At 39.3% G+C, this 22,159-nt stretch overlaps 2 protein-coding genes across 2 annotated transcripts; one reads left to right on the top strand and one right to left on the bottom strand.

Annotated features, from left to right (window-relative positions):
* The first annotated feature begins 1,200 nt into the window (after positions 1 to 1,200).
* On the top strand, positions 1,201 to 15,128 carry shc3 (SHC (Src homology 2 domain containing) transforming protein 3). Its single transcript, XM_034123573.1, has 12 exons — positions 1,201 to 3,092; positions 6,017 to 6,087; positions 8,040 to 8,103; positions 9,628 to 9,747; positions 10,674 to 10,727; positions 10,888 to 10,939; positions 11,026 to 11,155; positions 11,582 to 11,735; positions 12,148 to 12,241; positions 12,335 to 12,526; positions 13,759 to 14,084; positions 14,169 to 15,128. The coding sequence occupies exons 1-12, from the start codon at positions 2,520 to 2,522 to the stop codon at positions 14,295 to 14,297; spliced, it is 1,959 nt and encodes a 652-aa protein (XP_033979464.1). The 5' UTR covers positions 1,201 to 2,519; the 3' UTR covers positions 14,298 to 15,128.
* Positions 15,129 to 16,929: 1,801 nt separating this feature from the next.
* LOC117476812 (sphingosine 1-phosphate receptor 3) lies at positions 16,930 to 20,845 on the bottom strand. Its single transcript, XM_034123574.1, has 2 exons — positions 20,707 to 20,845; positions 16,930 to 20,265 (listed from the first exon to the last, which is right to left on the bottom strand). The coding sequence occupies exon 2, from the start codon at positions 20,186 to 20,188 to the stop codon at positions 19,049 to 19,051; it is 1,140 nt and encodes a 379-aa protein (XP_033979465.1). The 5' UTR covers positions 20,189 to 20,265; positions 20,707 to 20,845; the 3' UTR covers positions 16,930 to 19,048.
* Positions 20,846 to 22,159: the final 1,314 nt, after the last annotated feature.

The following is a 22,159-nucleotide window of genomic DNA, read 5'->3' as shown; positions in this document are numbered from 1 at the left end:
ATATAACACATATTAGCATACAGGATATCCTTCTAATATAAAATAAAAAAGGATACTTATTATATCTTTTTCCAAATACAAGTGTTATCCAAATATACGTCTAACCAAATTTGCACATCTGTTGTTCTAGTACATTTGTACTATCTGCCCTCATACATATAAACAGTAAATTGCTAATTAAATGTGTAGGTGGTAACTGTTAACATGAATGTGGGGGGGGGGGGGGGGGGAGCTGATAATGGTGACAATCAAATCATGGGGGTGGCATTTATTTCTTCTGATTCCTTTTATGGGTATATTTCTCCGTCTCTTTTCGTTATACCTCAACAGTATCTCATTAAATCACTCCAGCATCTCAGCTCTGATGATGTACGTATCATTTTTAAAGGGCAGTCAGGAGAAAACAAAATGTGCACCTGCGTCTGGAATGGTCTCTTCCACTATTCTGCAAGCCTCCCCTGAATGAGTCATCCAGCCGGCTCCTCATTGGATAAGACCATGCCATCCCAAGGGATTGCCTTGCAGAGGCAGAAAGGCCTTGCTTCCATTCACAGAAACATTGGTATGCCAGCCTGCTATTTCATTCACATAAAAGACTAAATATTGCATGCCTTTTGTCCTCTGCTCTTGTTCTCCTTTTGTCTTATTGCCTCCTCATTTGATGATTTGCGAGGGCCTGCCCTTTCTTCCCTGCTTTTGTGTTTGCCTTTTTTTCTGAGGAGAGAAGGCAGACGTGCTGTCTTTCTTTTTTTTTTTCTTTTTTTCTATATTTGCCAGGCAGGAAAGAGAGATGTTGGGAGGGACTGCAGTGCGAAATCTGCAGCAGAGTGAGAGCGGAAGCTGCTTATGAATGAGTGTCAGTCTTTCGGCTTTGCTAGATGCTCCTGAGGACATTTTACATGAATGGTGTCTGGCTGTGTGCTTTCCGCTACCGGGGAGACAAAGATGCTTCATTGCTGTCGGTCTTAAGGAGACTCGTGGGCTATTTCTGTTATCCTTTCCGTTGTTTCATTGACTCATCTGCCTGAGAAACACGTCGTTCATGCCGGTTTTCTTTTTTCTTTAGTTGTGTCATTCATGTAATTCAAGCCGGACCAATTGCTGGGTTATTTCAGACGAGCTGTGAGATTGTTTCTGCTCCCTTGTTGTGAATTGGATTTCTTATGCCTTTGTTGCAGAACATAGATAGAGAATCAGAGCTGCACATTAGACGAATGGTCTCAAAACAATTTATATGTGTATACAAAAATAGCTTTATTTATTTTTGCATTAATGGATGATTATTAATACATTGTGCAGAAACAACAAGTGTATTAGGAAGATATCGTTTTTTTTAAAGTATATCTAAGAACCAACTGTCTGCCCATAATCTGCAGCTATTATACATTAACATGGACAATATATTAATGATGTTGCGTATTTTCCGATCATGCTAACATTTTACTGTATTGTTGCATTCAGTGGTTGAACGTATGGATTAACATCCTTATAGGAAAATGACGTCTTTATGATACATTAAAATAGAGATTTTATTCTTTAATGAAAAACGTTTGAAATGATTAACTGCCAGTGAAATGGATAGTTTTCATTACCTATTTCATTTATCATAATTTCTGTGATCATTTTATGGCGTGTAACCTTCTTTTTGTCACAGCTTTTGAACAGTTCAACCCTTAAATAAGATATTAATTGTGTACGACCAGAAGTCAAGCAAATTATTCTCAATATTTGTCTTGCTAAGTTAAATAATCACCTCTCATTCCTCATTTCCTTTTCCCCAGAAAAACAAACAAGAAGGGAAGAATTACAGAGAATAAACATCAGACTGGGGAATTTAAAAATTGATTGGTTCTAGTGTGCTGTAAGTGGGAGTTTTTTTTCTCCCTCCGACAGGAAGTGATTTGCAGTGTTCAGCAAGCCTTTTGTTGAGAAGGTTTTCTCAGATCAGTGAGTCATGCTTTAGCTCTGAGCCGGCAGGCAGGCAGCAGTCAGTAGAGAGTGTTTGCTCTTCCCTCGCAGTATCCGTGATCATCGACAACATAGACCTTTCTCTGTTCTCTTACTTTTTGGATTTTTGAGGCTAGAAACCATCAGCAGCATCACCGCTGGAAACCAAACAAGCTGCACCACAACACTGGCAGCCTTTTACAGACCTTTTTCCTCTCCATCCTCTTCCTCCTCTGCCTCAATGCTGTGTTTCCATGGATTGTGTCTGTATATTGCTCTCTGACGGATTGGATTGCAGCTCTGGATTTTACTGAGAGCAGATTGGACTTTGGCGACAGCAGCAGCAGCAGCAGCAGCAGCAGCAGCTCAACACAACCACCACTGTAACCTCCAATAGAGAAAAAATTACAGTCAGGTGGCCTTTGATTGCTAAAAGGCGTTTGCTGCCTGTACCGCTGCTGCTATGTTACAGGAGAGGGTAATCAGCACGGCTCAGCCACGTCTGCCAGCACACTTGTGAAAAAGGCAGGCTGTGCGCGTCGGTTGGTGGAGAGAGCAAGAGAGAGAAGGGTATGCTTCACCGTACCAAATACAACCGCTTCAGGAATGAGTCAGTAACATCCGTCGATGAGCTTCTCCACGGCCTGTCCATGAACCCCAAGGTCTCGGCCACCCCCCAGTCTGCAGCCGAGACATCTTACACGCCCCCGACGGAGGTCCAGGCCTCCTCCACCTCCACCACTGCTTCCAGCACCTCCACCGGCCACGGCTCCGACCACCTGGAAGATGGAGGCACCACCCTCTGCACCCTCATCAACAAGGTGTCCAGCCTGAAATTCAGCAACTCAGGCAGCCTGCTGGGCATCAAAGGTCTGCCCTCGGCTGTCAAGGACCTGGCTGTGTCTAAGCTGCAGGGGGGTGGGGGATCCAGTGGTTCGAGCCCCAGCGCGGCAGCCTCTGGTGTGGGCTCGGCCTCCCATTCATCCCCCGTCAACATGAGCAAGAAGAGCAGGCTGGACGAGCACCAGCCCGGCGGAGAGGACTGGAACACAGGTGGGGGTAGCGGACTGTTGAGCAAACCCCCCCGAGGGTGGCTACACTCGAGCGAGAAGATCTCTGGTCCAGGAGTGACATATATTGTGAAGGTTGGTGGTCTCATTTTCAGTTTTTTTGTCCTCCCCCTCTTTTACATTCTTTACCCATTCTCTCTTTTCTTTCAATGACTCAAGCTTCAGCTACCTGAAGGGGGGAGGGGGTAAAGGAGAGATAATGTAGTTCCATTGGCACATCACAACATGCCCTTGAGTGGGTGTATGTAGGTTGGCTACAGCAGAAGGAGCAGCGACGAGAAAATAGACATTTAATAATTCAGGAAATAGAGAAGGTCAACATTGGGGGGTTTAGGAAAGATGTGATGGGAAAACAATACACGCAATTATCAGCGTCGTTTTGAGCATGCTGTAAACATTTCAATTCATACCGTTCGTCTTGTGTATGTGCAGCCACAGCGTTATGCTTTTGTAACCATGGTGATGTGTTATTTCTGTACATTGTGCATCTCTATGAGCTCTGTGGCTGTTTTAGCTCTCAGATAGTGAAATGGTGGAATAGGGGGAAAAGAAGACATACAGAGCATGTTTGTCTCACAGCATCCGTGTCTCATGTTAATGTGCAGCCATCATACATCATTTAAAGGGGCACAAGTTGGCGCACAACTACGAGAGCTGTGAATGTCATCATGCCGGCAATGAGTCACTAGCATGAGGAGTGATGATGCTGAGCTCTTCAAGGTGTAAAGTGAATGAAAAACGGAACAAACCATTTTCACTGCAACCAGAACAAGCAGTAAATCCTCTTTGATTTATGTAGCACATCATAAAAAGTAGGTTTTAGCATACTCAAGAGCAATGTGTTATTTCCAAATCAAGTTACACGGTATGATTGCCATCACATGACACCCACTATAACTTGCCTGAACAAAGCCTCCAGTATCTGTGACCAGCGTGACATTCCATTAACTGCATTAAGGACGGGAGCGCTTATTTGTCCAGTCAATGCCGCTGAAAGCATCCACACGGTGAGAGGGGGAATGTGTCCAGTCCGTGCGCCCCTACCCTCTGCTTTTCCTGTGGTTTGAGGTCCTGTGTGTATTGAGTTCAGCGTGGTGTTATGCTCACAGCACTTTTAATTAGCGTCATGCGGTCACTCCGCGCGCATCATGCACCATTACTCTAAAGGGACATAGATTGACAGTGACACTGTTTACACTCTCACTTTTGGCCCATTGTAGCTGTGTGTTTATACCAAAAAAGGCCAAAACAAATAGCTAACATGAGTTAAAAAACACTAAATTAAAGCGACCCCTTCACAAATAGTCATGCGATCTCTTGTTAATATAAGAATATTGACTAGAGCTGCGTGTTTGGTACAAATTAGCATCCTTTTTGGACTGGTTAGTATGTTTTAGTTAGTGCACATCCTTATTTGTTGCATATTCTTCCAGTTTTTTTTAACATTTATTATTACACTTCATTACACACAAGGCTAAATGAAAGTTTATTTATTAGATATGTGCTTTATTCTCTGTACCGGACATAGCAGAATCAGAAACAAGTGTATTGGCAGGTACGTTTATACATACAATGAATTTGCTTTTTGCTTTGGTGCGAACATAGACAATCTAAGAAGATAAGTTGGAATAGTAGGTAAAAAAAGAAATATATAAGGATAATACAAAATTATTATTTTTAAGAAAGAATTTAGCATTAAAAAAGGATACTTAAGACAAGTATTCACACCAAATGTAAATATACAAAGAACCATAAAAGCTAAGACTCAAAACCACTTAGGACAATGAAAACATGACAATATCCTGCCTAGACTGAGTTAAGTGTAACTATGCACATTATGGAACAAACACATCTTGTGACATTGTAAATATGAGGGAAATGAAATATACCCGTTATCATTTGGAATAAACATTTGAATTCATGAACATAACATCAGAACTGAATCCGTTATTATGTGTTTTATGTTTCAGCTCTTCTTCTGTTCATAAAGTCAGCAGTGTGCATGTTTGTGTAGTTTTGTGAATGCATGTCTTCTTTCACTGAAATCATTTCTTCAGACCAGGCCTCCCATTGATTTTCATAATTAATTTGAAGTTCAGTAGCACTGTGGGAACCATGTTCCTGTTCTTTCGTACAGCACGAGAGGAAATGTGCTCAGAATAGGTCTTTTAGCATTTTTATAACTGTTTGATTTATTTTTGGCCCTGCTGAATTGTGCACTTTAAACGCTCCGTACTGAAAATAGATGACACTAAAAATCTGCAAACGTCATGTTGACAAAACTGTATTTGTTTGTCTGTGCTTGCTAAACGCTCGCTGGAGAGAAGGGGCCTCATAATATGAAAGTTATGATTCTAATACTTTTGAGAAAGGAGTAGAAATAGAAACATTAGTGTGTCTGGATTTCTGTTTTGTGTACAGACAGATTATGAATGTGATTCTGGTAACAATAGGAACTCGTCAGCACAAAATGTTCTCGGCCTGTGCAATATTAATCACAGGAGGTGTTGTAATGTGAGTAGGTGGCTGGGGCTGAAGATGGTTTTATGGGATGTTGGGACTACAGCCACCTCATGTGGCATAGTAACACAAAAAATCACTTATTTTCCCAACAAATCATGTCAGACTGGCTTTTAAACTCTTGCTGGGTGTTTTCTGTTTTAACTAGGAAGTAGAAACCATGTAATACAGGTTCATGCGTATTTGCAACTATTATGCACAGTTTTAGATTATTTGTTAGTTGTTTTTTTTATCACAGTATGTGTCATTTATCGATTAGTCATTTGTGCTCCAAAAGCAAGAAGTTAAACTGCAGTTTTTATCGTAAACAAACAAATGTATCTTTTAAGTTTTTCTTATCAAAACGCATTATTTATTTTAAATGAATTGTATGTTGTAGTAGCATTACTGTTTCTTGGAATTAGTGAGTTTAGATTGATGCAAATAAATGAGGTATGTTTGTAATCGTGAATGTAACGTTTGTCCTTTTTGCTTTCCAGTATCTCGGCTGTTTAGAAGTCCTTCGGTCAATGAGATCTCTGGATTTCACCACAAGATCACAAATTACAAGGTATGTTTGTTAACACTTTGTATTCGGACTTTTCATGATTGACTAGATTTACTCCAAAACTATTTTCAGTACAGCAGTCATTATCCCAGTTTACTATTAAAACCCACAAACAACACTTTAAGAGAAACTAAACTGAACACTTGATAGAATTCTTAACTATCCAACATTTGTTTTGAGTTATTTTGAAGGCTTTACTACGAAATCTCAAACATTTTGAATCAAAAATAATGTCATAAATATAACTCTATTTACATTTTCCATGGATCAGATCAGTGAAAATCTTTGATGTCACAAATAGTTTTTAGGTGACTAGTTGTTTAAACATTTACATTTTTGTCTACTAAAACACTTTATTTTGTAATAAAATCACTTCTCTCTGTCATGTCTTAGTTCATTGACATGTATAATTAGTCCGTTTTAAAAGGTTCAATCGGCAATTAAATAAATATTGTTTTAAAACATGAAATAATTTTGCGTACATGTATTTTAGAGCACATTTAGGGTGTCTGTTATCACAATTTGTTTGCATGGAATGTTCTGACTCCATGTGTATGTTAGAAATCATTGACCAATGTGCAGTGAGGCAAAGGCCAGCAGTGAATCGGTTTGTGTCATGTCCACTTTTATGCTTGACTTCCTGAAGTCAGTCCAGACTAACGGTAGTTTGCAAAGCCACACAGCAGCACTCTCTTACTTTCTCTCATTGTGCATGTGTGTTTCAGTTTTCCTCTAATAAACAGAGATAGACAAACAAAGACAAATGTTATGTCTCATGCTACTGCTATTACTAGATGATGACTTTTCTAGAATAATCTACTGCTGTGTGATTTATCCACCTAGAAAGGATACAAACATTAGCGTTTCTGTCATGAAACCAAATATTCACTTTGTCTCAGAGTGGGATTTGACTCTTCTGCATCAATGCAGCTCTACTTTTATCCACCATTTAATCCACATGTTGTCGTCATATATGTAAACGTTTTTATTACGGTGGTCATTTCTTAAAGGTCATTTTAGACTTTACTCGTTGGTGTGTAGTACTGTATACCAGGTACAGTTTCCTGGTTTTACAGAGTTGCAATGCATTTGCAATATTCCCTATAGCACCTTTTTAAAACACTCTTCACTGCATATTGAATCCTGACGCAGGTCTCTTGTGGTCAATGTGATTTGATTTAATATGTAACAACCTGTTGAGTCCAGGCATTGTTTAAATAACATATTTTTGTATTAGTTTAGTGTGTTAATTTATCTGTCAGTCTGTTTCCTTTTTTTTGGTATCATTTATTCATGGCTAAATTGTATTCATCTGCCATATGTTAATATCTTTATATATACAGTCTATGGTTAATATACAAAACATCTAAACGGATAACATCGATATGAATCGATACATTTATAGATAAAGCAATAATTGTATGCAAGCAAAACTACAGGAAATACATAAGGCAGTTACACATGTCAAGTCCAAAACGTTTTATTCTACATACAGCCAACATTGTATTTTCCATTTATTCCTGGAATGAACAGTCGCATCGTAATATGCAAAGGTGTAATAGGAGAGAAAGAATGACTAGCTGTATTAATAAGGAATTGATGGGTGATCATTAAATAATTATTTAACTATCAACGAACCTAATTGTACCCACTTAACGAAAACATGAAACAACTCGTGTTCCCAAAAGCCTCTACATCTCAATTTGCTAAAATATATTGTACTCTGTGATTAGTGCCAACTAGCTAAGGTTAATATACATGATACCTGCTAAACATTAGCATGTTAGCATGATGGCTGAGAGTTATTTTTGGCATATGCATGAATGGACATTTTCCTTGTAAGATAAGAATATTGTTAATATTGTTTTGAAAGCATTATCATGGGTAGTTACTCTGACTCTGCGGCTGTCTATGGTCACCATCTTGGCTTCACCCTCCTCTCACCCTCTCTCTAGGGAAGCCATCAGCCTGGTGTGTGAGGCTGTTCCAGGGACCAAAGGAGCTCTGCGCAAGAGAAAGGTATATGGATGGAAAGAGAGGGAAGGAGGGAGGGAGGGAGGAAGTGAGATGCAGGGATCATGGGAAAAGTGATCTCTACACTGAGAGAGCTGATAAAAATGAATGTTACTTAATGGTACAGAAGGGAGAAAAAAAGAGGAAACAACATTAGATATTCATTTACTCGTCCACGTTCTATAAATAGCATCGCCTCGGTAAGTTCTTCCTCTCTTCCTTCATGTAAAAAGAGAGGGAAAACGGAGACAGATAGAGGGATTGTACTAAGAGAATAGAGGGAGAGAGAGAGGCAGAGGAGAGATGAAGAGGTATGGGACTGTATGTGCGTGGGCGTAGCTTCAGCCCACGATGCATTGCACACCGCGCGCACAGTGCTTAGTGACTCATGTAGTGCACAATATCTGTGATCAGGAGACTGAGCTAGTGTGTGTGTGTGTGTGTGTGTGAGAGAGCGTCTGTCTTCCCTGTGTTTGTGTGTGCGTGTGCATGGTGTGTGTCCACAGTGTGTGAGAAGACTGTGTCTTAATGTGGGGTGTGAAATGAAGCATTACTCTGCTCTCTAGAGCTTGTTCAAATGTCAGGGAAGAGTATATAACACCAAAAAATCACGTAGACTAGTTTCTCTCGCAGAATAAATGTAAGATATAAGATGATGATAATTTGGCTGTGTGACAAATGCACTGTGGTGACATCAGCCTCATACGGAGAGGTTTGAATGGCTCATTTTGTTTGACCCTATCGCCCCTTCTCTTATCAACACTCATTAATTCACTCACAAACCTATTATTAGATTAATTTGCATGGCCCCAACAGTAATCAATAAATGTATTGAATAATAATGTTTCTTCTGTATTAACTAAATAATAGTGAAATGACCCTTTACATTACTCCTTAAGGTGAGACACTGCAGGCTGAGTTAGCTATTTTGCTCTCATAGTTTATTTTTTCAGTTTAGTGAAAAGAAAGTTTTTCTGTTTGCATCTGTAGATTTCTCTTAAATCCACCAAAGGTTATCGTTAGAAAATGTATATTTCGCAAACAATTTTAGGAAAACTTGTAATAATACAGTAAAAATAACTGTTTTGACATAAATGGAGACATTTCATAGAGATTTCGTTTAGTCCATTATATTATTTATTCTACAATTCACCTGGTGTATATCTCCTTAAAGGAAGAGTTTATTAATTGTTCATTTTGGTAAGTTTGCTTTGTCATTTATTCGCAGAAACGTACTAAATATGAATCTCCACCTAGCAGCAGGTAGGCTCAGCTTAGCTTAACATAGAGCCTGTTAACAGGGAAACAAATAGCATGGATCTTTTGACATCTTTCCCAATGCTTATGCTAAGCTAAACTAAGCAGCTCCCTGCCGACCGGCTTCTGGCTGCAGCTTCATTTTATACTTTAGAGACATCATTTAAGCTTTTTTAACATTTAAGATATACTGTTTAATTGGTAAGAAGAGACTTAGTTGATGTATTTCATTTGATTTGTGTGTGTTTCTGTGTCCTCCTGTGATCCCCTCAGCCACCATCCAAAGCTCTGTCCAGTATCTTGGGGAAGAGCAACCTGCAGTTTGCTGGCATGTCCATCAACCTGAATATCTCCACCAGTAGCCTCAACCTGATGACCCCCGACTGCAAACAGGTCATTGTGCAACCTTTATCAACACTTGTGATTCTGTGAGCCACAGGCATGCATTTAAGAAAATAGTACCACCATTGTTTTGTTCAAAAAAATCCCCCATCAACCTATATAAATATGTGTGTGACGCACAAGAAATAAATAAACCTTCAAAACGCTAACTGAAGAAGGCCATGAGATATGCTTCAAGCTTGGTGAATAGCTACCTTATGTACCTTGTGTTTTTCAGAATATTTACCCAAGTATCTACAGGATAAAGAGAAAATCTCCAGAGCCAAAGACAGATCAGAGGACATTCTAAATTTAGAGATCTTATTTTTAGCCGTTTCTAAAGTGACACGTTTTTTTAAATAGAATCCAGAAGGTCTGTTTAAGGAGGTTTATGTAATAAAAGGAGGGAGTCAAGCAAGAGCACAGATGCTCTCCAGATGTTGCAACATAAACGAAGGAGGTGGGCAACATGACTGCCCCCCATGCACTTCATGACATTTAGCTTATGGTTTATGGGTAAAATAAAACAAATTAAAATATTTATTTTGTTGTGGTTATTGTTCACCCTGGTGCTCTTCTTGATACTACCTGCAGATGGTGCTATATAAATAAAAAAAATAAAATCCACACGTATACACCACATAACATTAAAAAAAATATTGAGTATCAGTTTGTAAGGTTATAATGCAGAGAGAGTTTCAGAAGAGCTGTTTCCAAGCACCAAATCTCACTCAACAAACTCATAGTTGTAGCTCATCAAAGTTAAACTAAACAGCCATCGATCTTCTCTCTTTTAATAAATGAGTTGGTAATAATGGCCAATAAATAAACCAAATTATTCTTATATACATAAATATATGTGTGTAGAATTTGATGCATTTGTATTGTAAAGAGGAATTTGCTAATTTATATGTACATGATACTTTTTATCTTGACAGATCATAGCCAACCATCACATGCAGTCCATCTCTTTTGCATCAGGTGGAGACCCCGTAAGTAACTCAACACTGTCAAAGAGTTTAGTGATATTTAAAACCTCAACTACCTCATAACAAAAATATTGAATAAACCACAACATTCATGTTATGGTTTTGTTGTATTTTATCACTGGATATTATAACAACAGTTGTAATTTGTCCCTTTCGTTTTAAGGACACAACAGATTTTGTTGCCTATGTAGCAAAGGACCCTGTGAACAGAAGAGGTAGGTGTACGTCCCTCTGATCTCTATATGTTTTATATCTTACATTCAACATGCTCATTAAAGTGTGTTGCTCTGGCCTTCGTCAGCATGTCACATCCTGGAGTGCTCTGATGGGCTGGCCCAGGACGTTATCAGCACCATCGGCCAGGCCTTTGACCTTCGCTTCCAGCAGTACCTTCAGTGCCCCTCCAGCAAAATGTCCTCTACACATGACAGGTAGGGTATATGATACAGGGCATTCAACCTTATTGTTCCTGTACAGGCATTTTTCCTACAATTCTTCTGGCATTTCCTCAGAAGATAAATAAAACATACAACATACCTTTTTAGCTCTGGACAAAGTAAATGATAAGCACATTGACATATTCACACATGATTTCAGTACAGTAACACACACACACACACACACACACACACACACACACACACACACACACTACCGACCTATTGCATGTGAATGTTGGAAAGCTTAATGCACATTGACAGAAATGACAGCAGTGTCTCAGACTGAATCTTCTTCCAGAGGGTGTTCATGAAACACTCCTAAACCACACACACACACACACACACACACACACACACACACACACACACACACACACACACACACACGTTTCATGATCAACCCATATTTGTCCTCAGGGTATTAAACATGGAGGAGTTGCCATGGACAGAGGAAGAGGAGGAGTCATCAGAGCATCCTTACTACAACAACATCCCCGGGAAGATGCCGCCCCCTGGAGGCTTCATCGACACCCGGCTGACCAATCAGAATGCAGCGTCAGAGGGAGGCCAGGTACAACTCAATTTATGTTGGATAATCTCAGGATTTAGCAGAGTAATTAATTTTTTCCTGGGGCGAAATTAGAGATACCCCAATTGCAATTTTGTAGAGCGTAAAGAGAAATATTGAGCGCATTCTTAAACATTTTTGTAACTTCTTCTTTCAAGGAAAATGTAATGTCATATGTATGTTATTTGAAGAAAGAAAAATTGAACATTAAATCACTTACAATTTCTCCAAAACTGCACCAAGTATCATTTTAATCGTGCAACTCCACAGACTTGCAGGTGTCAAAATATCAAGCTTCATGTCTTCCTTTTCATGCTGAAGAACTTCCACACCAATGTCATTTATGTGCGTGTGCACTTTGTTCGTTTTAAAATATCAACTCATGATTTCTCTCTGGGTTTCTGTTTGTCATCAGATGGGCCCAGCTTCAGTGGATCAGACATATTACCAAGGGCGGCACTGTGGAGAACACTGGGGAGATGGAAGAAAGCCCATAATCATACAACAGGGTAAGAAAATACACACTTTCCTGTGACTTGAATACTCAAGACATGAATTTCATAAATTGAACACTGTGGCTTTGATTGTTTCTCCAAATGTAGGATCCTTCGACATAAACAGTCTGCCGGAGAGTAAAGGTCAGGCCTCAAAACCAGCAGAGATGCCGGCGTATGTGAACACTCAGCAGATCGACGCCCAGGTGCTCGTTGCACTCCAGGCAGAGGCAGAAAATGTGACGAAGGGCATGGCGGCCGCAGCCAAAGAGAGCCCTCAGAAGGACCTGTTCGACATGAGTGAGTCTCTACTGAAGGATCACTTTAACGCTGATCATGTGAATAGTGTCATAATGTTCTTTGGCTTTCAGAAAGACACTGTAATGACTTTCTAATCAGAGTTCTTAATTATAGAGTTTTCCCAGCTTTTAGTTTCTCAGTGACATCGCTGTGGCAATATAATAACACCATATCAGTTTGGACACAAAAGGAGGAGTGTTATCTTTCAGTTTTATTCTTTCATCTGTTCAACTTCCACCTTAGCTTTTCTTTAATTATACATACAGATCTTTGTAACTATGTATGAGAAATACATGACACAAATTACATGTGAGCCATAAACTATAACATTCCAAATGAAAGTGTGAGTGGAGGTGTTATCCTCCTCCTGCTGTAGTTCTCTCACTGTTAACAGTCCCATTAGACTTTGTTCCTCCACTAACACACTCTAAATCCAATTCCATTCAAAAAATAAGATTTTCTAATTGATTTAAATGGTTATTTAATCATTAGTTTGGAAGAAGATGTTTGTGTTACATATCAGTATCACAGCAGGAGATGTGTTAGTTACTCTAGAAAGGACGTTTGATTAAATAGGAAAGAATTCTTCAGTGTTTTTCATTTAAATATATTTTGTTCCAATTTGTTTATGCTTTAAATCCAGGTGTTTTGCTTGCAGTATACTTTTCCTTTGCCTTTATCTAGTGCATGGCTACATCTCTAACTGCATTACCGCCACTTGTTGATAAATGGAATAGTGTAATATAAGTATTAAGACTATTGTATTAGAGATATTTGCTTCAATCCATATTTCATGATGTTTTCCGTTAAAAAAAAAAAACAACAGTTTCACAACGGTCCACAAACAGTTTTCTCTCCTGCCTGTTGCACACATACATTGCGGAGTAACAGCAATGACTTTATTCAAAACGACGATGTTGTTCATATTTTCATTTTTTTAATTTAGGGTCATGAAATATGCCTACAAACAATTAAAGCTTCAAATAGATTAGGGTTACTATTCATTTTACTGCTATGAAGAAATTAAAACCCTGTGGTCTGGCTAAAGCAGCAATGACTTTCTATTTCTAAGAGACATATTTAGTTTTTTTGACTAACCATTATAGTATCTGATATTATTGATGTCATAGTTCACAAGTCCTGACGGCTGTAGGATGTCCAGTTAAAACTCATACTACAGAAATCCATCCTCTCTTAATTGATTGTTTCGGTCCTGCTCTAACTTACACCAGAGCCCTTTGGGGATGCCATCCAGTCGCAGTCCAACCCGGGGTCCCAGGGGCCGGCCCAGCCCCAGGTGTCCAACCTCCACAAGGCGGCGTCCGTGGACAACCTGAGTCCTCTGCTCGTGCGCTCCGTGGCCTTCAGGGCCCAGGAGGAGCTGGAGGGCAAGACGTGGTACCACGGCAAAATGAGCCGCCGCGACGCTGAGAAACTGCTGAAAGAAGACGGAGACTTCCTGGTTCGTAAGAGCACTACCAACCCGGGGTCCTACGTCCTGACGGGCATGCACAATGGACTTTCCAAACACCTGCTGCTGGTGGACCCTGAAGGCACGGTAAGACGTGGCTAAAGGAAGTGTAGAGTGTGAACTCTTAATGCGGTCATGACAGATATTTAACCCCTCTTTCTCTTTTCAAAGGTACGGACAAAAGACCATATATTTGACAGCATTAGCCATCTTATTGGCCATCACCGTGACAACAATCTGCCGATTGTGTCAGCTGGGAGTGAACTGTGTCTCCTGCAGCCCGTTGGGAGGAAACAGTGATGTTTGCAATGCCTGCTGGGAAATGGGAAGCTCTGAACAGTCTCTCCTATCATCCTGAAACTTGAAGCTGGAACATGTGAAGATGCTTGAAGGCTTTACGCGCTGACAGTGATTTTGGGGGATTGGCCCGTGCTTACTTTACTGGAGGCACTGGAAGACCCAAGATTTGTTTAAGATAAAATAAATTATTTATAGAACTGTTATTATTTTGTTGTGAGGACTGAAATGCTATATTTTTGAGAAGACATAGGTGCATTTGGACATAATATCTTGATTTGGTGTTTAAAAGCTAAAAGAATAAAAAAAGACAATTGTTCTTGTAGTTTAGATCAAACCTCAAAGAGGTGTTAACAAGAGTATTTTAGAATAAAGACCTACAATTTTAGTTTTGTCTGTCAAGCACAACCACATTTCTACAGAAGCCGTTGGCTGAGAGGATGAGCAAACAAACAGTTTGGAAAACGTAGTTTTTAATGAATTAGTTTGATAAAAAATGGTCCTTTAATCTCTCCGATAGTGTGACAGCTCACTAAATTAGTCACTATATGAAATCTGCTTTTATTGGGGATTAGACCTGAATGTGTTTTGCTTTGCAGTAGTCACAACGTGTTGGGGTGCTAACAGGCATCCTTCATAGTGCTGTCAATGGCTTTAAAGATAAACTTTTTGTATGAAGTGTTTTCTCGTGTCACTGCAGTCGCATGACTTAAAATCAACTGTTCTTGTGGACATTGTTCGTAGACCTTGAGACCCCTTCATTTGAAAGAGGTGCTTGTGTATGCTGACACTGTCAAAACTATTTATGCTTTTCAACCAGTGATTATTTCTGAATTGGTTTCCTCTGGATTCTTCTTTTAGGTGTCAATGATTAGTTTGGGGGCTTGGGTCATGCAATTGATATTCTCACATTTTTAATTAGCATTTTCCGTCATTTTTTGGTGGACTTTTAAAAGGTATTGTTATTATTTGAATGACCGCAAATGAATAGCACAATCAGAGTAAGTTGTAAGACAAATTACCAATGTGTTGAGATGTAATTGACCGTTTTTACTTAAGAATTAGGCAAACACAAAGTGTGCACTCAATACATCATGGTTATTATGAGATCACCTTCACTTATTTATTATAACAAAAGGAATTTCTCACTGATATCTTATTGCAAGACTACTGTTTTGCCACTAGATGTCATCACAGAAATACTTTTTATCCCTGTCAGTCGCACTCACCTCTCTTGTGTTATCACCTAATAGTAGCAAAGGATGCTGGCTGTGTATTACTTTAAGAATTCCGATACCAACATTGTTTTTGCTTGACAGTTCAGAGTTAATTTGCATTTTGCCGTCCACTGTACACAATCATTCCTCAGAACGGTTTGCTGTATTTCCTCTTAAACACACTGTTTTTGTAGAGTGGGAATCAGACATTCAACATGGCTCATAGAAATAATACACAGCAGTTCTTTTTTTATTTTATTTTTTATTTAATCGTTCATTTGGCAGGGACATTGCACATTAATGAACACTTAAAACAATAAATATGTCAAGTGTAAATATGCCGGATTTAGCTTTGAGCTACTTTCCATCCACAGTCCCTCTAGCAACAGACTTTTCAAATGCTCTCATCCTTACTATTGTCAGTACTCTGATGGATACCAAATGAATGGGGCATTGTATTTGATATGCACTGGACCACTTCAATTGAACCAAAATCAGCATGTGTTCAATGAGTTTGACAAGACAGATGCAATGTAATATAACGTGCCTGTATTTTGCTGCAAGAGGGAGTGTACAGTACATGCATCTCACAACAACACTTATTTTAGCAAAGAGGGATCCATATGAAAATATCCACCTCCGGATTAATTTTGGTTGAAGCTGATAAGACTTTCCCTTGATTCCTTGTGTCCTTGAGAGTGGAAGAGGCAGAATATTTGATTGAGAGAAGGTGAGAAAAAAAAGGGCGCAAAGAATCATGATGTTTTTGGCAGTTATCACCCATTTACTTAAAAACAATCCTTTGTGACGTAATTTCATCAAATCTAATATCTTGGGAGAAGGAATAATGCGCCAAATTTCAAAAAGCAGAATGCTATTTATATTAAACTTTATTTCTGAAGTGCAAATTTGTAGAACCATCTTGGCAAAGTTTTGAACGAAGCGTATAAATATATAAATAAAGCAGGAACATCTCCATACTTGAATCTCTCTGATAACAACATGATTAGCTGTGTGGCATAAAGAAATTATACAACCAAACACGCTGAGACACAAAAAGAACAGCTTCTTTCCAGATTTCTGTTGATGAAAATGTGCCTTTTATTTGTACAAATGGTATTTTTATTTCTCTTTTCTCTCTCTTTCTTCAAAGTGCAATAGCTAATCTTCAATGGGGCATGCCTGTTCACTAGAGGTTGTGTTTTGCCCTGCTGCGTGTTGCTGCTTGAGACTACTGTTTCCTCTCTCTATCTGTCTCTTTCTTCCTCCCTCCCTCCCTCCCTCCCTCTCTATTATATATTATAAATGTATCATTTCCAGATTCTGAATATAAATCTTTGTTGGAGGGAATCACACAGAAACTCACTATTTTGGAACAGGTATAGTTAAAAAAGGAAATAAAAACAAAGAAGTCCAAATTATGTTTACAGATTTAATCATTTGGTTGTATGGGTTTATCATTATTCTGTATGACTGTTGGCAATAAAACCGTGAATGTGCAGAATCTGTTGTATCTGCTGAAATGATCGATAACACATTTCACAGATTATCTTGTCATGCAGACACTTTTGGCAATCTTGGCTATTATTTTAGCCAATATTTGTGTAGATTTAAAGGTCCCCTATTATGCTCTTTTTCAACAATATGTCATAGGTCTCAGATATATACAATACATGTCTCTGAAGTGTTTGGCTCGAAATAACAAACAGATCATGCATTGTAGTACGCCATACAATGCATGTTTCAGCCCTGTTTCTAAAGTGCTGATGCTGTGTCTGAGCTGCTGCTGGCCACGCCCCTCTGAGAGAGAGAAATCTGATCAGCTGATTTTCAGACAGGTTTTTATATAAATGGATCAGGACAAAGAGAGAGAGGGAATCTTTTTTCCTGCAACATTTTGAATCTCCTAACACAGAGGGTACACATATTATGTATAACAGACAGGAAAAAGTGGATTTTGCATGACCTTTAGGATCATTTTTTAAATAATTTCTGCCTCAAGCCCAATACAACAGAGGTGAATAGAATTTAGTTATTAAGACTGAACGCATTGGAAACACGATTACACAAATATATCCATTAACAGTTTACGTGTTATTCTGGATAAGCCGCAGAACACCCTAAGGGATTTTCAAAAACATAGTCCCAAGGAATATGGTTCAGGTCCTAGGACTATCCAGGGATGCTGATCATGAAAAATAAGTTGCTATTATTTTCCAAATCTGAAAGAAACACTCGCAAAAAAATGCATTCAACTTCATTGTATTGTGGCTGCAGAAATCTCAGAGGCAGTTCTCTCTAAAATTGGACATATCAAATCCAAACCATCCGGCTAGATATATACAAATAACAATTATTTTCTCCAATGATTAAATCGATAGAAAAGACATCACTGCACTCTACTATAAGCACAAGGTTTATTGTGTCAAAGCTAATATTCTATATTATATAAATAGCTGCATGTAGTTAACAACGTTTATTTCACATGCTGCATTCACATGCCTCCTCTGGCTTCATGCTAAAGATGATTAAGTTGAATTTTGTAAGAAACTAATTAAAATGCAACAGACTAGGATTAAAGAGATTCTGTTTTGAACGTGCAGGATGTTGGAGAATATCTAGTCAGCATTGAGAATTGAACCTACATATATTGAGCAGCAGATGGAGCCCTGGCATCACTTAGACTACTGATGTTGAATGAACTGCATCAGCTACATTCATTGTGTGGTTTGAACAGATGCAGTTTGAACATGATGATGCTGATTTAATGAAACGAGTAACAGGTTTAACTCTTCAGCATGTGCTTTTTTACATTTCACTGACATCACATATACCATGTATAATTCACTTATTGTTAAATAACTGCACGTAATACTGAGTTGGCCTATAATTGAGTGAATATAAAATTACAGAATAATAAATACATTACATAGTTTATCATAACATGGATGATTGTCTACAATCATTCTTCATTATGTTATTTTTGCAGCACTATAATTGCACTTTAATTCATTGCAGGTGAGTTTCACTTCTTATTCGTGTTCTTGGTCAAATCTGTAACTACAGAATTGTACAAATTGTCCTTGTCCTGCAAAAACACAAACCTCCAAAATGTCAACTTTGCATGAGGGAAAATTGACAATGCATTATGTTCCCCAGATAATTCAATTGGTTTAAAGATTTGTATCTTCGGGTAACTTTAAAATGACCAAATTCGGAGATGCGTAAATCTCACTGGAAAGAGATATTGTAATACTGTACTTGACAAAGAGTAAATATTGATTGTCTCCTTGAACGCTTTGGCCTCATACATTAATCAGTGTAATGTGTAGTCATTTTAATACACTTCCCATTAATGGATGATGCATATTTAAACACATCATGCACCTATAGAAGAAATCCACTGCCCTGCACTTCAAGAAATCCTTCGTTTGAATCAATCAGAGCTCGTATTTCATTATGGTCACCAATTTTGACCAATGCATAGGTCCAACATTAGGACCAAATGTCCCTTTGACATAGAGTAGATAACTTAGTTCAGTCTTTCATGTCACTTTCGATGACGGCCTTTGCAGCCCCCCCTGCCACCACTGAGACCTCGCCATGGGCCGCCTCCTGCCCCTTCTCCAGCTCCGCCTGCCTGGAGCTCTGCTGGCTCTGGTTGGGGTTGTTCTGGCTGCTCCACGACTTGCTCCTGCTGCGGCTAGGTTCCAGAGATTTCCTGTTTTCGCTGCCATTCCCAGAATCCTTCCCTCTGAAGCAAATGCCACACACCACGCCCAGGAAGGCCATTCTCATCTCACGGCTGGCCAGAGTGTAAATGACCGGGTTAATGGCTGAGTTCAGCACAGCCACTGCGATGAACCATTCAGCCTTGTAGAGGATGGGGCAGCGCTGCACACATGCCACATCCACCAGGAGCAGGACGAAGATGGGCGTCCAGCAGGCGATGAAGACCCCGACCACAATGATGACGGTGCGCAGCAGGGACATTGCATGCTCAGAGTTCCTGTTCTTGCTCACCTTTCGGCTGCTGGACTTCACAAGGATGTAAATGCGAGCATAAAGGACTGACATGGCCAAGAGCAAAACCATATAAACTGTGATACAGAAAGCTACATATTTCTTGCTGTAGAGAGGGAGAACAGTGGAGCAATCGGGGAGGTTGTCCAAGCAGTTCCAGCCTAGAATAGGCAAAGCGCCAAGAGAAATGGCAATCAGCCAGCAGGTCCCTATGAGCAGGAACACTCTGTAGTTCTTGTTGGCATCATAAGGCCTCATTTTGATCATTGTCAGGTGTCGTTCTATAGCAATAGCCAGGAGACTAAAAATGGAGGCTCCAAGTGCAACAAACATGCTTCCCTCTCTGACGAACCAGAGGGCAGGTGAGAGCTGCAGGGTCTTCTCCCCCGACAGCAGCAGGTTCACCAGGTAGGCCACTCCAGCCAGCATGTCACACAGCGCCAAGTTGCCAATGAAGAAGTACATGCGGTTGTGGAATCTGTGGTTTCTCCATATGGCCACCAGCACGGTGAGGTTCTCCAGGACGATGAAGCTGCATATGATGAGGAACGCGATAGTTTTGGCGTCCACGGTGCCGGAGCTTGTGCCGACGCTGGGTCGATGCTCCAGCTTCCCTGTGTGGTTGTAGTGGAGGTACACCTCAGGGTTGATCATCTTAAAAGCACCGGCTGCTGACACTGGATGTCAGAAGTGAGCAAGGAATCCAGTGTCAGCTATTTCACCGTGTTTACCTGCAGGGTAAGATGTGAGGGATGAGAGTGTTATTTGAAAAAGCAGCCAATTTAGAGTTCTTGAATATTGATCCAGTTATACAGCATTTAATGGTTTTGTATATTCGATTTTAACTGGATCTAGTTTTCCTAATGGAAACAGATCTTCTTAAAGACTAACAAATAGGTACCTGCTGTAAACGTTTAAAAGTATACACCTTAAAATACACTGATGCTGTTTGTTTGTTTGTTTGTTTACATAGGAATTTTGGACCGTTGCCCAAACTAACAGGGGCTCATTTGAAAATGAAAATTAAGGTTTGCCTTAGCTTTTCATACACAGTCGTTTAACTGATAATCACAAACATACTGTACACTTAATCGATGACGATTTCACTGCACAGTAAAAAAACCTTGCAGATTTAACGTAGTTTATGCCGATTCAAGTTTTACGCAACTTACCGTGGGATGCTTGAAGTCCGGGTTTAGTTGAAAGTGAAACGCGCACAGAGAGACACACATTTAATTGCTGAGTGGTCGATTATCCGTGTTTTCCAGATTTAACGTTGAACTTTAATCCCGTCTCCCACGGCTCAGTGGAAGAAAGCTCTCCTCATCTTTTACTGATCTCTAAACTCCGCAGTGACGACGGTTGGCTGGAAGTCACACCCCCCTCCTCCCCCTGCTGCTCCCCGGCCAGGAGAGGAATGAAGGGGATGAAGGGTCAGTGAAGCAAAGGCAACCAGGTGTGTGGAAACTCATAATGTCTTTTTCACAATATTTTTCACAATAATCCTGTCCCCGACATGTTCCTCAGCAAAACCAATCAGGAATACGTTTGGGGCAACAACGTTAATGTTCCATTTTAAATTCACGAGTGTTTCATTGATATATAATTGTGTGTGTTTTGAGGAAATTCGAACCAGTAATAGTTTTTAATATATATATAATTTATAATATATAGGCCTATGTATTTTTTGTTTGAGCTTGTGAGCTAAAGCTAGCTAGCTTGATTAGCATATTTCATAGTTAGCTACCTAACTAGCTAAAATTAATTACATCTATAGCTTGCTTGCATTCGAAAAAAACATTTAAACATTGCTTATACTGTACAAAAAAATCATAACATGACATGGTGCCAAACCTAATCAAACATATCTCCTCTATTTTTATCATACAGTCTCAGTCTTGCTAGTTCTGTACTTCAAGTTAGCCAGCTAAATGTAGCCTTCTAGGTAGGCTACTGGCCTAATACAGAGATACTTTAGCTAGATAAATTGACAAGTACACATTTGTTTTAATATTAGGTAAGAAACAAACATCATACAAATCAATTCATAATACAAATAAATAAACATTCATTTCATTTCATTTCAAACCTTTATTTAACCAGATTGGTCCCATTGAGATCATAGATCTCTTTTTCAAGGGAGACCTGCAGCATATAGGTTCCACATGAAACATAAAACAATAAAGGACATCATACATTATATTTACAGGATACATTTACATAGTTATAGACATTTACAAGTACCCATAGTAACATGATCTAAGTATAGAATAAAAACAGAGGATAAAGATTTCTAAAACTACGACTCTTTATGACACAGTTATATTATGTACAGCAGTGCAAACAAAGCCAGGCTCTGTAGATATACACATAAATGTACATGAGTTAACTCAACAAAAGTCTTTATTCTATACAAAAGTTGATTCTCCCTGCTGTCTTTCTTCTAGACATGGACAGAACATGAGAAATATGAATCATACAATATGCTGTATGAGTCTAAGTTAAGATGAATGCAGCCCATCCTTTGTTCTGGTCCTTCTGTCGTGACCTCATATCCAGGAAGGATGGGCAGGGCTGGCAGCAAGGAGAGGGACTCAGAGCCTGGGAGACAGAAAGACAGATGAT

Source organism: Trematomus bernacchii, unplaced genomic scaffold, assembly GCF_902827165.1.
Source record: "Trematomus bernacchii unplaced genomic scaffold, fTreBer1.1, whole genome shotgun sequence".
Taxonomy (NCBI): domain Eukaryota; kingdom Metazoa; phylum Chordata; class Actinopteri; order Perciformes; family Nototheniidae; genus Trematomus; species Trematomus bernacchii.
Note: the sequence above shows the minus strand (reverse complement) of the source record. Positions and strands in the feature narration are given on the sequence as shown.